This window comes from Nematolebias whitei, chromosome 14, assembly GCF_014905685.2.
Source record: "Nematolebias whitei isolate Nwh7 chromosome 14, NemWhi1, whole genome shotgun sequence".
Taxonomy (NCBI): Eukaryota; Metazoa; Chordata; class Actinopteri; order Cyprinodontiformes; family Rivulidae; genus Nematolebias; species Nematolebias whitei.
The window spans coordinates 36,540,616-36,557,906 of NC_056511.1; the positions used below are offsets into that span (position 1 = coordinate 36,540,616).

General features: G+C 39.7%; 2 protein-coding genes across 2 annotated transcripts; both read left to right on the plus strand.

Moving 5' to 3' along the window:
* The first annotated feature begins 224 nt into the window (after positions 1–224).
* Positions 225–923, plus strand: LOC119420282 (gap junction alpha-3 protein-like). Its single transcript, XM_037687671.1, has one exon. The coding sequence runs from the start codon at positions 225–227 to the stop codon at positions 921–923; it is 699 nt and encodes a 232-aa protein (XP_037543599.1).
* Positions 924–3,868: 2,945 nt separating this feature from the next.
* On the plus strand, positions 3,869–4,687 carry LOC119420283 (gap junction alpha-3 protein-like). Its single transcript, XM_037687672.1, has one exon. The coding sequence runs from the start codon at positions 3,869–3,871 to the stop codon at positions 4,685–4,687; it is 819 nt and encodes a 272-aa protein (XP_037543600.1).
* The last annotated feature ends 12,604 nt before the right edge of the window (positions 4,688–17,291 follow it).

A 17,291-nucleotide genomic window follows, 5' to 3' on the forward strand; every position in this document is an offset into this window, starting at 1 on the left:
TAAAATTGTTCCCTCAACTCATCAGGATCCGTCACTCTGCCTCGGAGAAGAAAAATTTCATAAAAACACCTCTGCTCTTATATGCAGTGTAACTTCTACATATAAGGAGGTCTTTGGATTCTCTCAGTGCTGTTTTGTGCAAATAAAAATACATTTGACTGTTTTCTGAAAGGTTTTTCTCCTGGTTTTTGCAGATAAAGATGAAGACATATTCGTGAGGTACAATGGGAGGATTAGGCTATTTGGTTGAGCTGCTGGGAAAAGCCCAGGAACATTCGACTGCTGTGGGCAAGGTCTGGCTAACAGTTTTATTTATTTTCCGCATCATGGTGCTGAAATCTGCCGTTGAAGATGTGTGGGACAATGAGGAGTCTGATTTCCTCTGTGACACCAACCAACCTGGCTGCGAGGCCATCTGCTACGACAAAACCTTCCCTATCTCTCACCCTTGTTTCTGGGTGATGCAGATCATCTTCGTCTCTACCCCTACTCTTGTTTACCTGGGCCACAAGGTTCATCTGCTGCACATGAAGAGGAAAAAGCAGCACTCGGCCAGTCAGGACGATCGTGAGAAACAATCACTGTGCAACCAGACTGAAGAGGCTCCATCTATGGAGAAGCATGATGAAGAGCTTCTGAAAAGAAAACTTTTCTACACGTACACCTTCAACGTTATCTTCAAGATAATATTTGAAGTGGTGTTTATCGTAGGTCAGTACTTCCTGTATGGGTTTAGACTCAAACCCATGTACACCTGCAACCGCTGGCCTTGCCTCACCACAGTGTACTGCTACATCTCCCGACCCACGGAGAAGACGCTCTTCATCGTTTTTATGCTCATCGTTGCTTGTGTGTCCCTGCTGCTCAATCTGGTTGAAGTGTTCTACCTTTTTTACAAGAAAAACCCATCCAGTGTTCTCTGAACAGGACAGACAAGGGCCCCGTGCGAAGTTCCCTAACACCTGAAGGCCCAAACAAGAGCAAAGCACTTCACCAAAACTACAACAAAACAATTACAGAAAAAAAAATGCAATAACGGTCGTCTGAAGCTCTGAAGCTCTAACTGAAAACACTGAAGCATCAAGCAAGAACACCAGCACGATCAGGCTGGAGGACCTGAAGATCCAGAGACTTTTAATTATAGGATCTGTAAAATATATTTATTTATTTGACTTTAAACCACAAAACTGCATATCGCTCATTCTTAGATGAAAAGTTAAAGATAGAAATACTGAATGTCAGATATTAGGATAATAATTAATGTGTGTTTATACTGAAAAGTCATTTGTCTGTGGACCCCTTCACCCTGATGACCACTGCTGCACTGCACTGATGTTGTCACCATTGTTGTCAGATGTTTAACTTAAATTAAACCAGAGAAACTGTATTTCCTGCGAAAATGCAGTTTGAATGCTTGTTAAAGAACTTGCTGAAAAACAGCTGAAATTAGCTACAAAAACATGCTGAATTTTAGCTGAAAAGGAAGAACAAGCCTAAGTTACCAGAAGACATGAGAAAGAACATATATTTGCTGAATTTGGTTTAAATAAGCAGAAATTAGCACAAAAATTAGGACTTTTTTTTTTTTTTTAAAAAGCTGAAAAGTAGCTGAAAAGGCAAAAAGAAGCTTAGATTACTAGAAGGAAGTGGAAGGACCTGAAATGAGCTTAAAAAAAGTGGAATTAGCTGAAAAAGCTAAAAATAGCATAAAACAGCTAAATGATAGCTGAAATAACGGAAACTAGTAGAAATAAGGTGAAAGGAGCATAACAAGCTGAAATTATCAGAAAGAAGTTAATTAGGCTGAAAGTAGCAGATGTTACCACAAAACACTTGCATTTATCTGAAAACAGCTGAAATTATCTGGAATATGCTAAAAAGGTAGCTGAAAAGGTAGAACAAGCCTAAATTACCAGAAGAAAGTAGAAAGAACATGTGTGCCAATTAGGACGAAAGAAGCAGAAATCAGCACCAAAAAAGTAGACATTTTCTGAAAAAAGCTGAAATGAGCAAAAAGACAACTGAACGGTAGCTAAAAGGCAGTAAGAAGCTTAAATTACCAGAAGAAAGTGGAGAGAGCAAGTTTTTGCTGAATTAGGCTGAAAAAAGTTTAAATGAGTTTGAAAAATGTGGAATTAGCTGAAAATGCTAAAATTAGCATACAAACAGCAAAATAGTAGAAAAAGCTCAAACTTGCAGAAATAAGCTGAAAGGAGCACAACAAGCTAAAATTGGCAGAAATAAGTTAGAAGAAGCACAAAAATGTTGTGGTTAGCAGAATAAATCTGAAAGGATCACAAAACAGCTGAAAAAGCAACTGAAATGAGTTGAAAGTAGCTGAAAAAAGTTGAAATTTAAACAAGGAAGTTGAAAAAAGCTGAACCAGAACAAAATGTAAGTAAAAGGTTGTAAACAGATCTGAAGATATGAAGGATGTAAAATGAGCTCAATTCATTTTCTATGAGGAAAAAAGTGGCAGAAAAGGCTAAATATTTCAAAAAGCTAAAGTTGCACTAGCAGGATTATCCTGAAAGAGCTGAATGTTTGATATGATTTGTTGAAATAGCACAAAAATAGTGGAACAAGAAATATGCTGAAAATATACAGAAGAAAAATGGATCGCAATAGTGTGAACGCTTCATAAACATTCACACAGTTAAATGCACATAAAGGGTTAATGTTTTCAGAAAGAGTTGTTTGTGCAACGTAATAGTCTTACAAAAATAATTTTTTTATCTGTATCATTGTTGCCGTTTGGCTCTTATGTCACTCAAATATTGGTTATTTCAAGGATTGTGAGATATTAATCCAAACAATGCAGTGTTGACTACACAAACTCTATCAACAATATATTGAATTGTTATTAATTAGACATTGTATTTTGATCAAATTTATTTATTTTATTACGTTTTTTAATGTAGAAATGCTCTGTATTTTTAAATTAAACATGAAAACTTTAAAAAGGGGAAAACATAAAGCTCAACGCTTTAATTGAAAATTTGTAAATTACATCATTATAAAACTGTGGTTTTGATGATTTACAATAAAATGTGTGCAAAACTAATTTCCTCCTGCCACAAAGCTTCTGTAAATACACAGTAAACCTGCCAGTGAAGGTTTTTTTACTCTCCTGTCTCATATTTAACCCTCTTGCTGCCCTTGGGTCAAAATGACCCATGCCTCATGTGATGCATTAAATTAATCTCCCTCTTGTTATTTACTACAATGAATTAACTCACTTTAGTGATCCTGTTTGTCAGTAAATGTTTTTAAACAAACTAGAAAGTTTCTGTGTGTGTCATCATAAATATTCTATCAGTAATCAATCTATTTGTTGTTGTTGTTGAATCCCATGACTAATGCCATCAGTTCATCACATTACTGAGCTGCAGCTCAGCGGTTTTTCTTTTTCTTCACACTTTGATCAGCCCGGCCTTGTTACTACCTCACTCGGTGGCACAGAGGCACGTCAGAGAAAGCCTGTCTCCAACCCCCCATGCCACCTCGGTGTGTCTTCTGAATGGTCTGAGGCAGCCAGAACACGTCTCATTCTCAGACTGATGCGTCGTGTGAACTGTGTAACTCCTACCCACTTGAATATATTGCACCAAAATCATTAAGGTTTACTTGCACTCCCTGTTCAACTCCAGTCTGACAAACACTCATATCAAAAACTACTAACATTCACTATCCTAACCCCTCTGAGACAGGAGACATTGTTGTACCGCTTGTCCACATTGGCTTCATTTCTCAGATGTAGAGGCCGCTGTTCTTTCAGAAAGTGTTGAGTTAGTGCAAGTTAAAACACGTTTTCCTTTTCCTTATAGGTTTCCTTCCTGGTTTGGATTAGGCCTGGGACAGAGACGCTATGGGAGACTTGGGTGTGCTATCAAAGCTGCTGGAGGCTGCCCAGAATCACTCCAGCACGGTGGGCAAAGTCTGGCTCTCGGTGCTGTTCATTTTCCGCATCTTGGTGCTGGGAGCAGCCGCTGAGAGAGTGTGGGGCGACGAACAGTCCAACTTCTTATGTGACACCAATCAGCCCGGTTGTCGTCTTGTCTGTTACGACAAGACGTTCCCCATTTCTCACGTCCGTTTCTGGGTGATACAGATCATCTTTGTTTCCACGCCCACTCTCATTTACCTGGGTCACGTCCTTCATCACCTCCGCATGGAAGAGAAGAAAAGGGCACAAACTGAAAACGGATCATCATCTACCAACAAAGATGCTTCAAAGAATAAACAAGGAGGCAAAGTGCTGTTAAAAGGTAAACTGCTGAAGACGTATATCCTCAATATTATTTTCAAGACTCTGTTTGAAGTGGTGTTTATTGTCGCTCAGTATTACCTGTATGGGTTTGGGCTCAAACCCATGTACACCTGCAACCGCTGGCCTTGCCTCACCACAGTGTACTGCTACGTGTCCCGACCCACGGAGAAGACGCTCTTCATCATTTTCATGCTTATAGTCGCGTGTGTGTCCCTGCTGCTCAACCTGATAGAAATGTTACATCTAATTAAGACAAAAATCAAACGGGATCGTCCCAACAATGATGCTGAAGAAAGTCCCAAAAAGACGATATCTGCCTGCAGCACCAACAGCAGCTCAACTATCTGTGGGCAGGATGCAGAAAAGACAGATAATTCAAGCGTGAGTTTCTCCAAAACATATGGACTAAAGATTTAAAATCTCAGGACTGTGTTTTAATAGAAGAAATGCAGAAAAGGCCACAAAGGCATGTGATGGTTTTTACATCTGAGGTTCATTTCTAACATGAAACTGTTGGTCCCACTTATTGTGTTTTTCATCAAGAGCAGAGAAACAATGTGGCAGGGAATTTTATTTTATTTTTGAAGAATTACCATTCATAAATTACCGTATTTTTCGGCCTATAAGTCGTAGTTTTTTTTGCATTATTTACATGCCCTGCGACGTATACACCGAAGTGACTAATTTATGGATTTTTTTCATATTTATAAACCAATTTTTGGCTGAGAGTTGACCATTTGCATTCATTCTGACATTGAAAATATTGCACACTACCATTTTCAGCTGCTAGATGCCACTCAAGTTGTATGGCACGCTGTTGTGTCATCTAATAGGTAAACATAGCTATTAATGAGACAATCAGCTTGCCAAAGCCTACCACGTTCATCCAGCTCTGGGATCATGTCTGGAGCAAACGTCAAATCAGCTTCATTTTGCTGCACCGCCCCAGAAAAATGCAGCTAATTTGACCATTGACGTGCATTTATTAAGTAAAAGTTCAACTGAGACACACCTTTACTATGAAGTTGAGCAAACAAATAATTGTTTTAGGTGCTTATCTTGTTAAAATTTGAAGAAATGGACAAGTTGTTCCTCTGCGTGCTCCTGCTTCCGTGTATCAGCTTCTGAAATGCAGCTGATTAAACCGTCAAAGTGCATTTATTAAGAAAAAGTTCAACTGAGACACACCTTTCCTATAAAGTCGAGCAAACAAATAATTATTTTTAAGTGTTAATCTTGTTAAATTCTTGTTAAAGTCCTCCTGTGAGCGCTCCCGCTACCGTCATTTGGCAGCCAATCGATTTTTGGCACAACACCGGCCCACATTTCTGGGTTGTCAGTGGTGACGCATAATAGATACGACGTATACGGCAAAATGACGTATTTATGTTTTTTTTCCACTTTATTAGACGTATTTGGACTGATGCGACTTATAGGGTGGTGCGACATGTACGGTGGAAAATACGGCATATGTAATGTTCTCAAAAATGTCTTCCTCTTGTCATCATGTGCATAATAAATAAAATAAATAAATGTAACAGAGCAGTTCCTTGTTAGGTACCATAGGTGTCTTGGGGACAGCAGGTGCATCCAAGCATCAAAGCAAGAAGGTGTTTATTCAAGTGAAGCCCTTTTTTTTTTTTGTCTTCATCTCTTGAACTGCTACACTACGATGTTAGAAGTGATTTTTTTTTTATAGGCTGCTTAAAGTTGTGTGAAGAAAAGTTTGTTTTATTAGAACTTCGAGTAAATTACTGATGTGTTTTATTTTAATTGATCTCTTAATTTTTTTAAATCAATGGAATAAACTGTTTATGCCTTTTTATCGCTTGTCTCCAACAGCAGAGTGATGTTTTTACATTCTGTTACCAAAATATCTCATGAATCACTGAACAGATTTTATTGAAACACTCTGAAAGAAATTGATGGGTTAACATCTACAACAGATATAAAATGACCGCCACAGCCAGGTGACCTTGTATAACAAAGATGCAGTTTATTTTATAGATATCCCATTAAAGCATAGTGTGGTAGTAGCTGAGAGTCAGTCACAAATCACTTTAAAGAGCTGTCAGACCACACATGATATTGTATTATCACATGCGAAGGGGAGGCCCGGTCCATCACGTGTGATCCTCTGTGTTTGACTTTACAGCTCACATAATTAAAAGATTTTATCCAGCAGGTACTTATTCAGTTACATCTAACATGGTTGAGTCAAGTCTTCTGAACGGGTTCTTCTTTGTTGAAACGTAGCAGCAGAGAAGAACCCCAAACAGGATTTCAGCCAGGAGGAACCCAGACACAGACCAGTGGTCATTCCATATGTTGAGGGAGTATGAGAGAAACTGAGACGTTTATTTTCTAAACATAACGTCCCAGAGGCTTTTAAACCCCAAAATACATTACGGCAAAGACTGGTTCATCCCAAAGATCCAGTTCTCCGGCACAAACAGAGTAATATTGTGTATGCTGTTCAGTGTCAGGAAGGTGATCAGTCTTACATCGGGGAAACTAAACAGCCACTGGCCAAAAGGATGGCCCAGCAATTTCAATTCAATTCAGTTTATTTATACAGCACCAAGTCACAACAGAAGTCATGTCAGGGCACTGAACATAAACATTCATATATAAAATAATAATTTAACATTATTTATCTGAGGAGCAAACTGCTTTGAGTTTAACTCCATCACAGACTCTCATCTTGACCAAGCATGAAGGTGACAGTGGAAAGGAAAAACTCCCACATGAGGAAGAAACCTTTAGCAGAACCAGGCTCAGGACAAGTGGCCATCTGCTTCGACCGGCTGCGTTTGAGAGGAACAGATACACAATGGCAGGTCGAGAATCACGTTAAGATGAAAATAATATGAAATGAAAACTATTCAATATTAACCCAACATTTTTCAGTCATGTCATCTGGACAGTTTCTTTTTTTGTGCTGAAACGTTTCGCCTTCGATCAATGGAGGAGGGGGCGTACCAAAGAGACCATCTTATCACAAGCAGAACTGGGTTGTTCTACTTTGGAGTAAGCTGTTGGAGGAAGAATCAGTTTTGCTGTGTGTTTCCTTGACTGTTGAAGCGTTCTGGATCGAAGGCGAAACATTTCATCACAAAAAAAGAAACTGTCCAGATGACCTGACTGAAAAATGTTGGATTTTATACCTGGATTATTGAGCATGGACTTTGTTGAATTCAATTTTAACAATTCATCCATCCATCCATTTTCTTTACCCGCTTATTCCATTTTGGGTCACGGGGGTCGCCGGTGCCCATGTCCAGCAATCACTGTGCGAGGGGCGGGGTACACCCTGGACGGGTCGCAAGTCCATCACAGGGAATTTTAACAATTTGTTTAAGGAAATTAGATCAATTTGTCCTCTAGTAGTCTAAGCTTAAGGCAGCATAACAAGCCAACCCTAATTATAGGATTTATCAAAAAGGAAAGTCTTAAGCCCAGTCTTAAAACTGGACAATGTGTCAGCCTCATGGACAGAAACTGGAAGTTGGTTCCACAAGAGAGGAGCCTGATAACTGGAAGATCTTCCTCCCATTCTGCTTCTGGGAACTGCAAGTAAGCCTGCAGTTTGAGAGCGAAGTGCTCTATTAGGAAAATATGGAACAACAAGATCTCAAATATAAGATGGAGCTAGGTTGTTGAGAGCTTTGTAGGTTAGAAGCGCAACACCATCAGGCCAGGACTCTGCGGTCTACACTCATCTCCAGGTCACTCTTTCAGGGATGATGTTCACATCCTGGACAGAGAGGAACAATGGTTTGAACGAGGAGTAAAGGAGGCCATCTTTGTGAAAAAAAACCGTCCATCATTAAACAGGGGTGGAGGCCTCCGTGTTCAACTGTCCCCCTCTTACAATGCTGTGATTGCTAGTATCACTCAGCCCTCTGTGAATAACAAGCATCCATTAGTGTGCTAATGATCAGTCGTTAGGCTGATGTATCTCCTTTGGCATGTGAACAACTAGTTTTGGCTGTCAGCACTATGAGAAGGTGCTGTTTATAAGACTGAGTTTAGTGCAGCTCCTCAGACTGAAGAAGTCTTTAGGACAAATGACAAAAAAACATTTCATCAAAGAAGAATCCGTCCAGAGGACCTGACTCGACTTTGTTAGATTCATCTACCTGGATTATTGAACATGCATCTGGACATTAATCAGTTATTTATTCACTAATCATTAGTTTAGGTGAAAAGTATGAAGCGTAATGAAGCAAAGTAATTAGGTGATGGGAAAAAAGGTTCAGAAAGAATCCTCGGTGTGTTTATATTTTTGTCTGCTGGTGCATCACAGCCTCTTTAATTAGCTCAACAAGGATGTTACAAGACGATACTGTGCCTCAGCCCTTCTGTTCTATAAATACTCTATTTGCCTATGAAGAACTAAACAAATAGCCAAGTAAGTTTAATAACTAAAGCTGTTTATGGGCTTAAAGATGTGAGGAAAATAACAAATATGTCTGGAGCTCCATTATTTCCTAGTAAATCAGCAAAGTGTCACGCAGGTGTGACGAGGTGGGATGAGCATGCCTCAGATCTAACCGACAACAATTTGAAACACTTCCTGACAAACCTGACAGGAACGTTTTTCTCCTGCAGACACAAATCAAGATCTGCAGCATTCTTGAGGAAAAACATCATTTAAAAAAAAAAACTTGTGGAAATAAAAAAAGCCTGGTATGTTTCCAAGAATCCATCCATCCATCCATTATCTTTACCCGTTTATTCCATTTTGGGTCACGGGGGTCGCTGGTGCCCATGTCCAGCAATCACTGTGCGAGGGGCGGGGTACACCCTGGACGGGTCGCAAGTCCATCACAGGGCCACATAGAGACAAACGAGACAAACAACCATTCACTCTCTCACTCACACCTAGGGACAATTCAGAGTTACCAATCAGCCTAACATGCATGTTTTTGGTCTGTGGGAGGAAACCGGAGTACCCGGAGAAAACCCACGCATGCACGGAGAGAACATGCAAACTCCACCCAGAAAGGCCCCTGGACCAGGGTTTGAACCAAGGACCTGCTCGCTGAGAGGCAGCAGCTCTACCAGTTGCGCCACCGTGCTGCCCTGTTTCCAAGAATGAATTAGGTTATTTTCTTGAAAGTTTAATTATTGTTCCTTCCTTTTGTGTATTCTGTCTATATATTCACAATAAAGTACCCTATAAGTTCACCATTACTGCAAGTTGAAAATCTGTCGTGGCTGCAGGAGGATTTGAACCTAGAAATGCAGACTCAACACTAACTGAAGCTTTTAATAATGGAAAACAAAAGATGAGCAAAAAAAAAAAAAAACAACTCAACCGAAGCAGGAACCAAAGAGACCAAACATGGCATCAATTATGCTCCACTGAGGGAGAAACTATCATGTTCAGATTAGTTTTAACCCCATAATCCCACAGACGAAAAGGTATTTATTGTTAAGAGAAGTGGTATTTACACAGGATTATCTGAAAGGACGAGTGACATAAATAAGGCTCTGTCCGAAACAAGAGGCCTTCAATGATGTTTGTATCTGCTGAAGCAGAGAACGGCTTGGAGAGGAGGGTGGAGACCCCACGTGAGTGGTGGTTCAGGTTTGTAGGAGAGTGGCAGGATGGAAACCAGGAGGACTTATCCGATGTCAAGGGGTATAGTTGGTCACAGGTGGTTCCAGAGACTCAGGAGCTACGTAAGTGGTTCCAGGTAGAGCTTGTCACAAGAGGCAACAATAGAGACTCGGAAGAAAGGTGAGTTTTCATAAGGAGTAAAACCCAAACCGGTCTGGACTTGAGAAAACACAAGGATTAAAACACAGGTTAGTAACTCGAGGAAACTCAGTCACTTGCAGCAAGGGTTGTTCAAAGTTACCCAGAGGCTTCAATGATCCAGTGTGGAACTGCGGTCACACAGGAGCTTAAGAACAGCAATCCTCATCAGAAGTGGATTAGGAGCAGGCGTGAGAGATTGGCTCTGCCCTGCCACTCACGAGCTACAGAAACCAGGTGACAGCAACAAACACAGAATCTCCACAGAAACAGAGCCAGGATGAAGGTCTAAACAGAACTAAACACCAGAATCACAAAACACAATGACCAGAGAGGGAGCAAACCAGAAACACAAAAAACTGTCTGAGAAGTAAAGAGTGAAAGTCACTAGTCCCTCACAGAGCAGGGTTAGTACAAAGCATGGCTCAACTAATTAAATTAAACCAATTAAAGAACAAGCGGTACTCTGATGCCCCCCTCCCTGAGGGGTGTGAATGTTTCTAGTTTTTGAGATGAGTGTTTTTCTGGACTGGAACTGAACTGGGAATGCAAGTGAACCTTAGTTTTAGGTCAATACGCCAGATGTGCATGTGTGGGTTTTCTTTGGGTACTCTGGTTTCCTCCCACAGACCGAAAACATGCATGTTAGTTTGACTGCTAACTCTAAATTGTCCCTAGGTGTGAGTGAGAGAGTGAATGATCGTCTCGTTTGTCTCTGTGTCCCTGTGATGGACTTGTGCAGAGAGTGGCTGATCCTGGTGAGCGGAGGGAGCAATTTTATCCAGCATTAGGTGAAATGGCGGAGCCAGAGGGTGACCATTGGTGGCCTTGACCACCATAGAATAACCTTCAGCCACCCCAATCATTTGAAAAAAAAAAAAACCTATAAGATTAAGCAATATAAGCTAGAAACACGTTCCTTAAATGATAGCCTGAGAGTCCAGTTTACATAAATACATGATGGTGGTGGCCGTCTTGGATTTTGACGTGGCAACCCAATTTTTGATAGTGAACTTTTTTATGCCTGGACACAGCCACACACCAAAATGGAAGTTGGTACCTCACTTATTTTTTAAGTTATTTTGCCTACAACATGCATGGATAGACTGAGTGTATTTCCAGTTTCCCCTCTTCCCTCTGCGACAGGGACAAATGGGCCAACATATAGTGCAGACGTGATTACTAAGTTGTCTAATCCAACAAGAAAGTTCACAACAGGTTTATGTTTATGAGTTTAAAATAATTTCTCTTAGAGGATGAATAAAGTATCTACCGTATTTTTCAGATTATAAGGCGCAATATCAATGAACAGGTCTGTTTTCATACATAAGGCGCATGAAGTGAAACAAAGCAGAAAAGTCAAACTTTATTCAAATCATTCACAATAACCACATAAAATCAGGTCTGTAAGCACAACCATAATTAATACATAAGGCGCACTGGATTATAAGGCTCACTGTAGATTTTTGAGAAAATTAAAGGATTTTGAGTGTGTCTTATAGTCTGAAAAATACGGTAATTTTATGTTTAGGTACATAGAGTCACTAATGAAGCCTTCTGGAACATACTGATCCACTAGTAGGCATGATACGTATCAACTAGTTGACCAGGAAGACCTTTATACGGTGCAACAAATAAACATATTTTCACTTTACTACATTTACTGTAAATGTTTATCTTTAGACCCCCTTGTCACGGTTTAAAGGAGACTGGGCACAAGAATGCAGTCAACTCGAAGAGCTAAAAAAAAATCATTCTAAACAAAAACAAAATGGTGTGGATGCAGAAAGAACATACCAAACGGAGATCATCGTGAGGAGGCAAGAGAAAAAAGCCAGTAACACGCAGCTGAAGGTGTGGAACTAAACCCAGCTGTGACAGGTGAACAGGCTGCGGGGGTAGGTGGTAATAATACAAGTAACTCACTGAAACATACGAAAAACATCAATCTAATAAAAACACTAAAGATTAACAGCAAAAACTTTACATGAAACACCAATCATGCCTCTGAAGCCTCAGTCGTTACCTTCAGAAGCTGCTAGTTAAATCTGAGCCGCCTGTGGACATAAACAGGTCTGCCATGTTGGAGACATGTCTCCCCTCTGTTTTCTGTTCATGTCCACTCTGTCTGCACCAAACTGTCGACCTATCATTCACCTTCCTGTTTTAGGCTCACAAATGAATTTTTCAACAGAAAACCTCCACCACTTTTCAATTCTGCACTAAATAAGATCACAGTGAACTAAAACCAGCCGAATGAGTCCACAGGGCAGAAATATGATGACTTATGACGTCCCACAGCTACAAATAATTAAAGCACTGGAAAATAAATGACCAAAGACGTTTTAAATCTTTAAAATGATCCAAGTAGTTGAAAACCGTAGAGCAGAAGAAAACACAGCAAGCTGGGGGATTAGGAATTTTCCATTATTTATTCGGAGGAACAACTTTGTAAGGTGAATTATCTATTATATTATTATATGAATAACATGTTTAAAGCTTTCAGAAAGTATATTTTCCCACTTCAGAGTCTAGAACAGACGAGTGAAGAGAAGATAGGACATAAAGATGCTGACAAAACTCTGTCAGTTTTGGCTCTTACTGAGGGATCATGCTTTGAACTGATGCACAGACGAAGGCCGAAGAGGAGACATATGGATGCAGTTAGAGGACATGGAGGAAGATGGAGAGAGGACAGAGTGAAATGGAGGATGACTCGCTGTGGAGACCCTGAAGAGGGAACAAGCTGTTTTCAAACTCCTTCCTGTTGAGCAGAAAGGGTTTGTCGCCCTCTTGTGGTGAAAAGATTACATGCATCAATCCATCAGTTGGGTAGAGGGACCAGCCCATGATTTATATTTGTGATTTTTGCTGCAGGATTCATTTTAATGCTGTATTTACTGATACTGCCACAATCAGAGATGGTTTTATGTATACAGCATGGGATTTTCACAATAACACGTCAAGAATGCTTTAGCAAAGCAGGCCATAGTGGATTATCTTGAGTCTCAAACTCAGGAATAACAGGACTCCTAGGGGTCGTTCCTGATGACGGACTCTGAGCAAGACAGGGTTCTTCAGAGGAGGTATTTCTGTTGACTGGCTCCTCAGTGAGTTTGAGCCTTTAAGGTTGTGGATGTTTTATCAGGTAAGCTGTCTTTTAGAGACATTACCTCATCTAGAACGTGGTCAGAAATCATGTTAATGAGGTGCTCTTGTGATAAAAAGCAGCCTTGAGCAAACATCTGACAGAGATTTTGAAGGACAACACTCTGTCTGAACAGCCCATTGCAGCATGAACTAATCAGTGGATCAGCAGATTTTCACGAGATCTGCGGTACCTACAAAGTTCAACCTTATTGCAGTTGGACAGGAACATTAAAAACGTTTTACTCATTTGTTGAATGTGTAAAAATCCCGTCGTATTCTTCTCTCCAGCTTCAGTTGTTGAGTGTTTTGTTTAATTATGAAACAAAAAGAACAACAATTACACCAAATCAATCAATTTAATATTAATAATAATAATAATAATAATAATGTAATTTTTATTTAAGCTCCCTGCAGATGCTGGACGCTGTCTATCATGGTGCACTAAGATTCATAACTGGCTGTAACTACCATCCCCACCACTGCACCCTGTATTCACTGGTTAACTGGACATCATTAACTTCACGCAGACTCTCTCACTGGTACCTTTTATCTTTAAATCACTTCTTGGTCTGCTGCCTTCATACATCTCCTCCTGTATGTCCCTGTGTGAGTGCAGCTACAGCGTGCGCTCTCAGGACATTATTACCTGCAGTGTTCCCTCAGTGAGGACTGAACTTGACAAAAGGGCCTTCTCCTACTCCGCTCCTGTTTCCTGGAATATCTTTCAAAAAGATCTGAAGCTCTCGACCTTGACCTCTCTAAGTGGCTTCAAACATCTGTTAAGTTCCTGTCTAAAACTAATGCACGCATGTTCCTGTTTTTAGTATTTTACACTGCCTCGTAATCTAGCTGGGTTTTTTTTCACCATTTTTCATTTTAATTACCATTTTATTTTCACTTGTTAAAAAAAAAAAAAATTATGCATCATTTATGGCTGTATATTGTTGTCATTGTTGTCCACTGTTGTCATCAGTCTTTGTTAAAATTCTGGTCTCTCCGGTAAATGAGTCCCCGAGGCACAATGGGATTAACCTGTTTAAATAAAGGTTGAATGAAAAATAACAATATAATAATAATAGTAATAATATAATAATAAATAGTACCTTTCAGGAACATATGAACCACCATATAGTCCATATGGAGGCGGCATCCTGTGACTTTTTGAGTAAGGCCCAGTCAAGCCTCAGGAGCCAAAGCTCACCTATCAGGCTTAAATATGAAGAAAAAAACATGTTTGCCTTTTTGGAGTTTTTAAGGTTCAGTCTAGTTCTGGAAACACAATGACATGAAGAAATAGCTTATCTTGATCTAAATGTTTTCAATGATTTTGTCCAAGATATTTAATTTAGATTTCCTTACGTTTCATTGATGAAATGCAGGATTTCATAAACCTATTTAAAAGTTGTTTTCTTTTCAAATAAAAATATTGGGGACCGGATGGAGATTATCCAAGGGCCACTTTTGGCCCTCGGACCAAACATTGCCCACGTGACATAGACCAATACATGCAGTATAAGAACCCATTAAGGCTGTGCCTGCTTTTTAAAATGCTGCTCTGTGTAAATAATTTATACAAACAAACACCTGCTTGAAGTACATAAAGAAGCAAACATATTTAAATGAAACATATTCCACATTGAAGCACTTCCCTTTATTCTGGAGCAAATAAAAGAAATCATAATGAAGCATACAGAAACACCTGAGCGCCAAAACAAGTTCTCAATCAAAAGATACAGATTTTATCAACAAAGACATCCCTTCATTTGTCCTTGTTGTTTATATCCACATGAAGAGAACAGCAAACTTTTTTGTAAAAGTTGTAAAAAAAATGTTTTGCATGAGATCTGATCTTGAGCATCATCCTTTACGGAAACAAAATGTAAATGAATAAAAGTTAATTACTTGTTTCATAAACACCCAAATGTTTGGAAACTGACTGCAGCATGCAACAACTCATAACCCATGCACATTTCATTTGCATTTTAGAAGACGTCCGTGAAATCTGACAATTCAACAAGTTAGGGGAGAAAAAACAAAACATGCTCAAACTTTCCTGAAACCCGTGCATCAGAACTGTTAAGAAGGAACTTTGGATTTAAAGATGGGCCAAACTTCAAACATTTAAAGTGTTTTCTTTCTTCCAACATTTTTCAGTCAGGTCATCTGGACAGTTTATTTTTTGCTGAAACATTTCACCTTCCATCCAGAAGGCTTCATCAGTCAAGGAAACACACAACACAAAACTGATTCTTCCCCCAACAGCTTACTCCAAAGTGGAACAAACCAGTTATGTTGGTGCTAAGATGGTCTCTTTGGCCCTCTCCCTCATCGACAGTCATGTCAAACTGGTTCAAAACCAACAAAGTCCATGCTCAATAATCCAGGTATACAATCCAACAATTTTCAGTCAGGTCATCTGGACAGATTTTTTTTTTTTTTTGTAGGGGGCGTGCCAAAGACACCATTTTAGCACCAACATAACTGGTTTGTTCCACTTTGGAGTAAGCTGTTGGGGAAAGAATCGTTTTGTGATGTGCATTTCATTGACTGATGAAGCCTTCTGGATGGAAGATGAAACGTTTCAGCACTAAAAAAAAAAAAAAAGAAACTGTCCAGATGACCTGACTGAAAATTGTTGGATTGTATACCTGGATTATTGAGCATGGACTTTGTTGTTTTCTTTCTTATACATAACAGATACAACCATAAATGAGAATTTTAAAGCATCTTGTAAAACGTCCAACAGGAATAATCAAAAATAAAGAAATACGCTCTAGAGTTGGTCCTTTAGTCGTGAGAGAGAGAGAAATCTGTCATCAGTCAAGAAAAAAATAATCCAGCAAATGATTAAATGAAATAAGCAGAGAACTGAAGCTGGACTTCAGAGGCACATAAAACAGTCCATCCTCAGGACGAGCAGCGTAAAGCTTCATAAATATATTCATTTGGCCCCCAGAGATGCCGAGCTGCAGCTGAAACGGTCACGACCTTTTGGATCCCCTCTCCTCTGAGATCTGGGCTGAGATACAGGCACATCTACAACTCGTAAACCTCCGACCACTGTGCAAACTCACCGAGACAGACAAATAAGCAGGACTATAAATAAATAAACGGTTTCTGCAGCAGTGAAAGCAGTTTGCAGAGGTCCATGCTACACATGCTCTATGGTGTCTTCTTTAACAGATTACATCACGTTTATATAATGCTTATGTCTCAGGATGAAAAATATCCCTTTATCCACTTTCACTTTACACAAATGTCACCCTGAGATTTGATGAAACACTAAAAGGTCCACTCATCATATTTATATACACGCCTCGTAAACACATTAATCGCAACCTTTGTTTACATAAAGCTTTACAACAGCCTACAGAACACATCGTTACAACGATTTCAACTAAAATGAGTGAAAACCACAAGGCACAGAGCAGGACGCAGCAGAAACCGACCGGCGATGTGTTGTGGCACTACAAGACTCTCTGCATCTTATTGCAAATGTATTCCACTGCGTTCTGATCCGTTTCTGCTCTCGATAATCCTGTGGTCACTTTATGGCTTCCAGGGACAGCCCTACACGTCCTCTAACCCACTGCACCACTGTCCTGTCCTACGTCTACCTAAGCTGGTGTTTCCGACACTTAAGACACAGGACGAACTAGTGTAGTTTTAATAGAAGTACTGAATCCTAGTCTGAATGAAGTTGCATCAAAACATTCAGAAGCAGAGTCCTGCATTTCAGAGTTCTGCATCCTTTCTTCTAAATTAAAGCAGTGAATCTTATTTAATGCAAAATTATTATGTTTTAAAGGCATAAACTGGACATTTAACAGTAAAGTTCTGTGGTAAGGTTAAGCAGCATCTTACCTGCTGTAGACAGCTCAATGAATGACCTCAGTTTGGAAAAAGTTTTATTCTGACTGAACTAACAAAACTACAGTGGGTTTGATGCCACCTTAAAACAGCTTCAACCTCCAGACCACTGGTTAGTTAAACTTTATGCTGTGGTCAGGTTTGCATTACATCATTTCAATGAACTAGTTATTAGTTCAAAGGGCAAATAGTGGCACCAGCACTTAGCTGTAGCACTTCCTGTGCAGCATGGGT

Bases quoted from the DNA above. Each gene is read 5' to 3' on its own strand.
- LOC119420283 (XM_037687672.1), top strand. From the start codon at position 3,869: ATGGGAGACTTGGGTGTGCTATCAAAGCTGCTGGAGGCTGCCCAGAAT.
- LOC119420282 (XM_037687671.1), top strand. From the start codon at position 225: ATGGGAGGATTAGGCTATTTGGTTGAGCTGCTGGGAAAAGCCCAGGAA.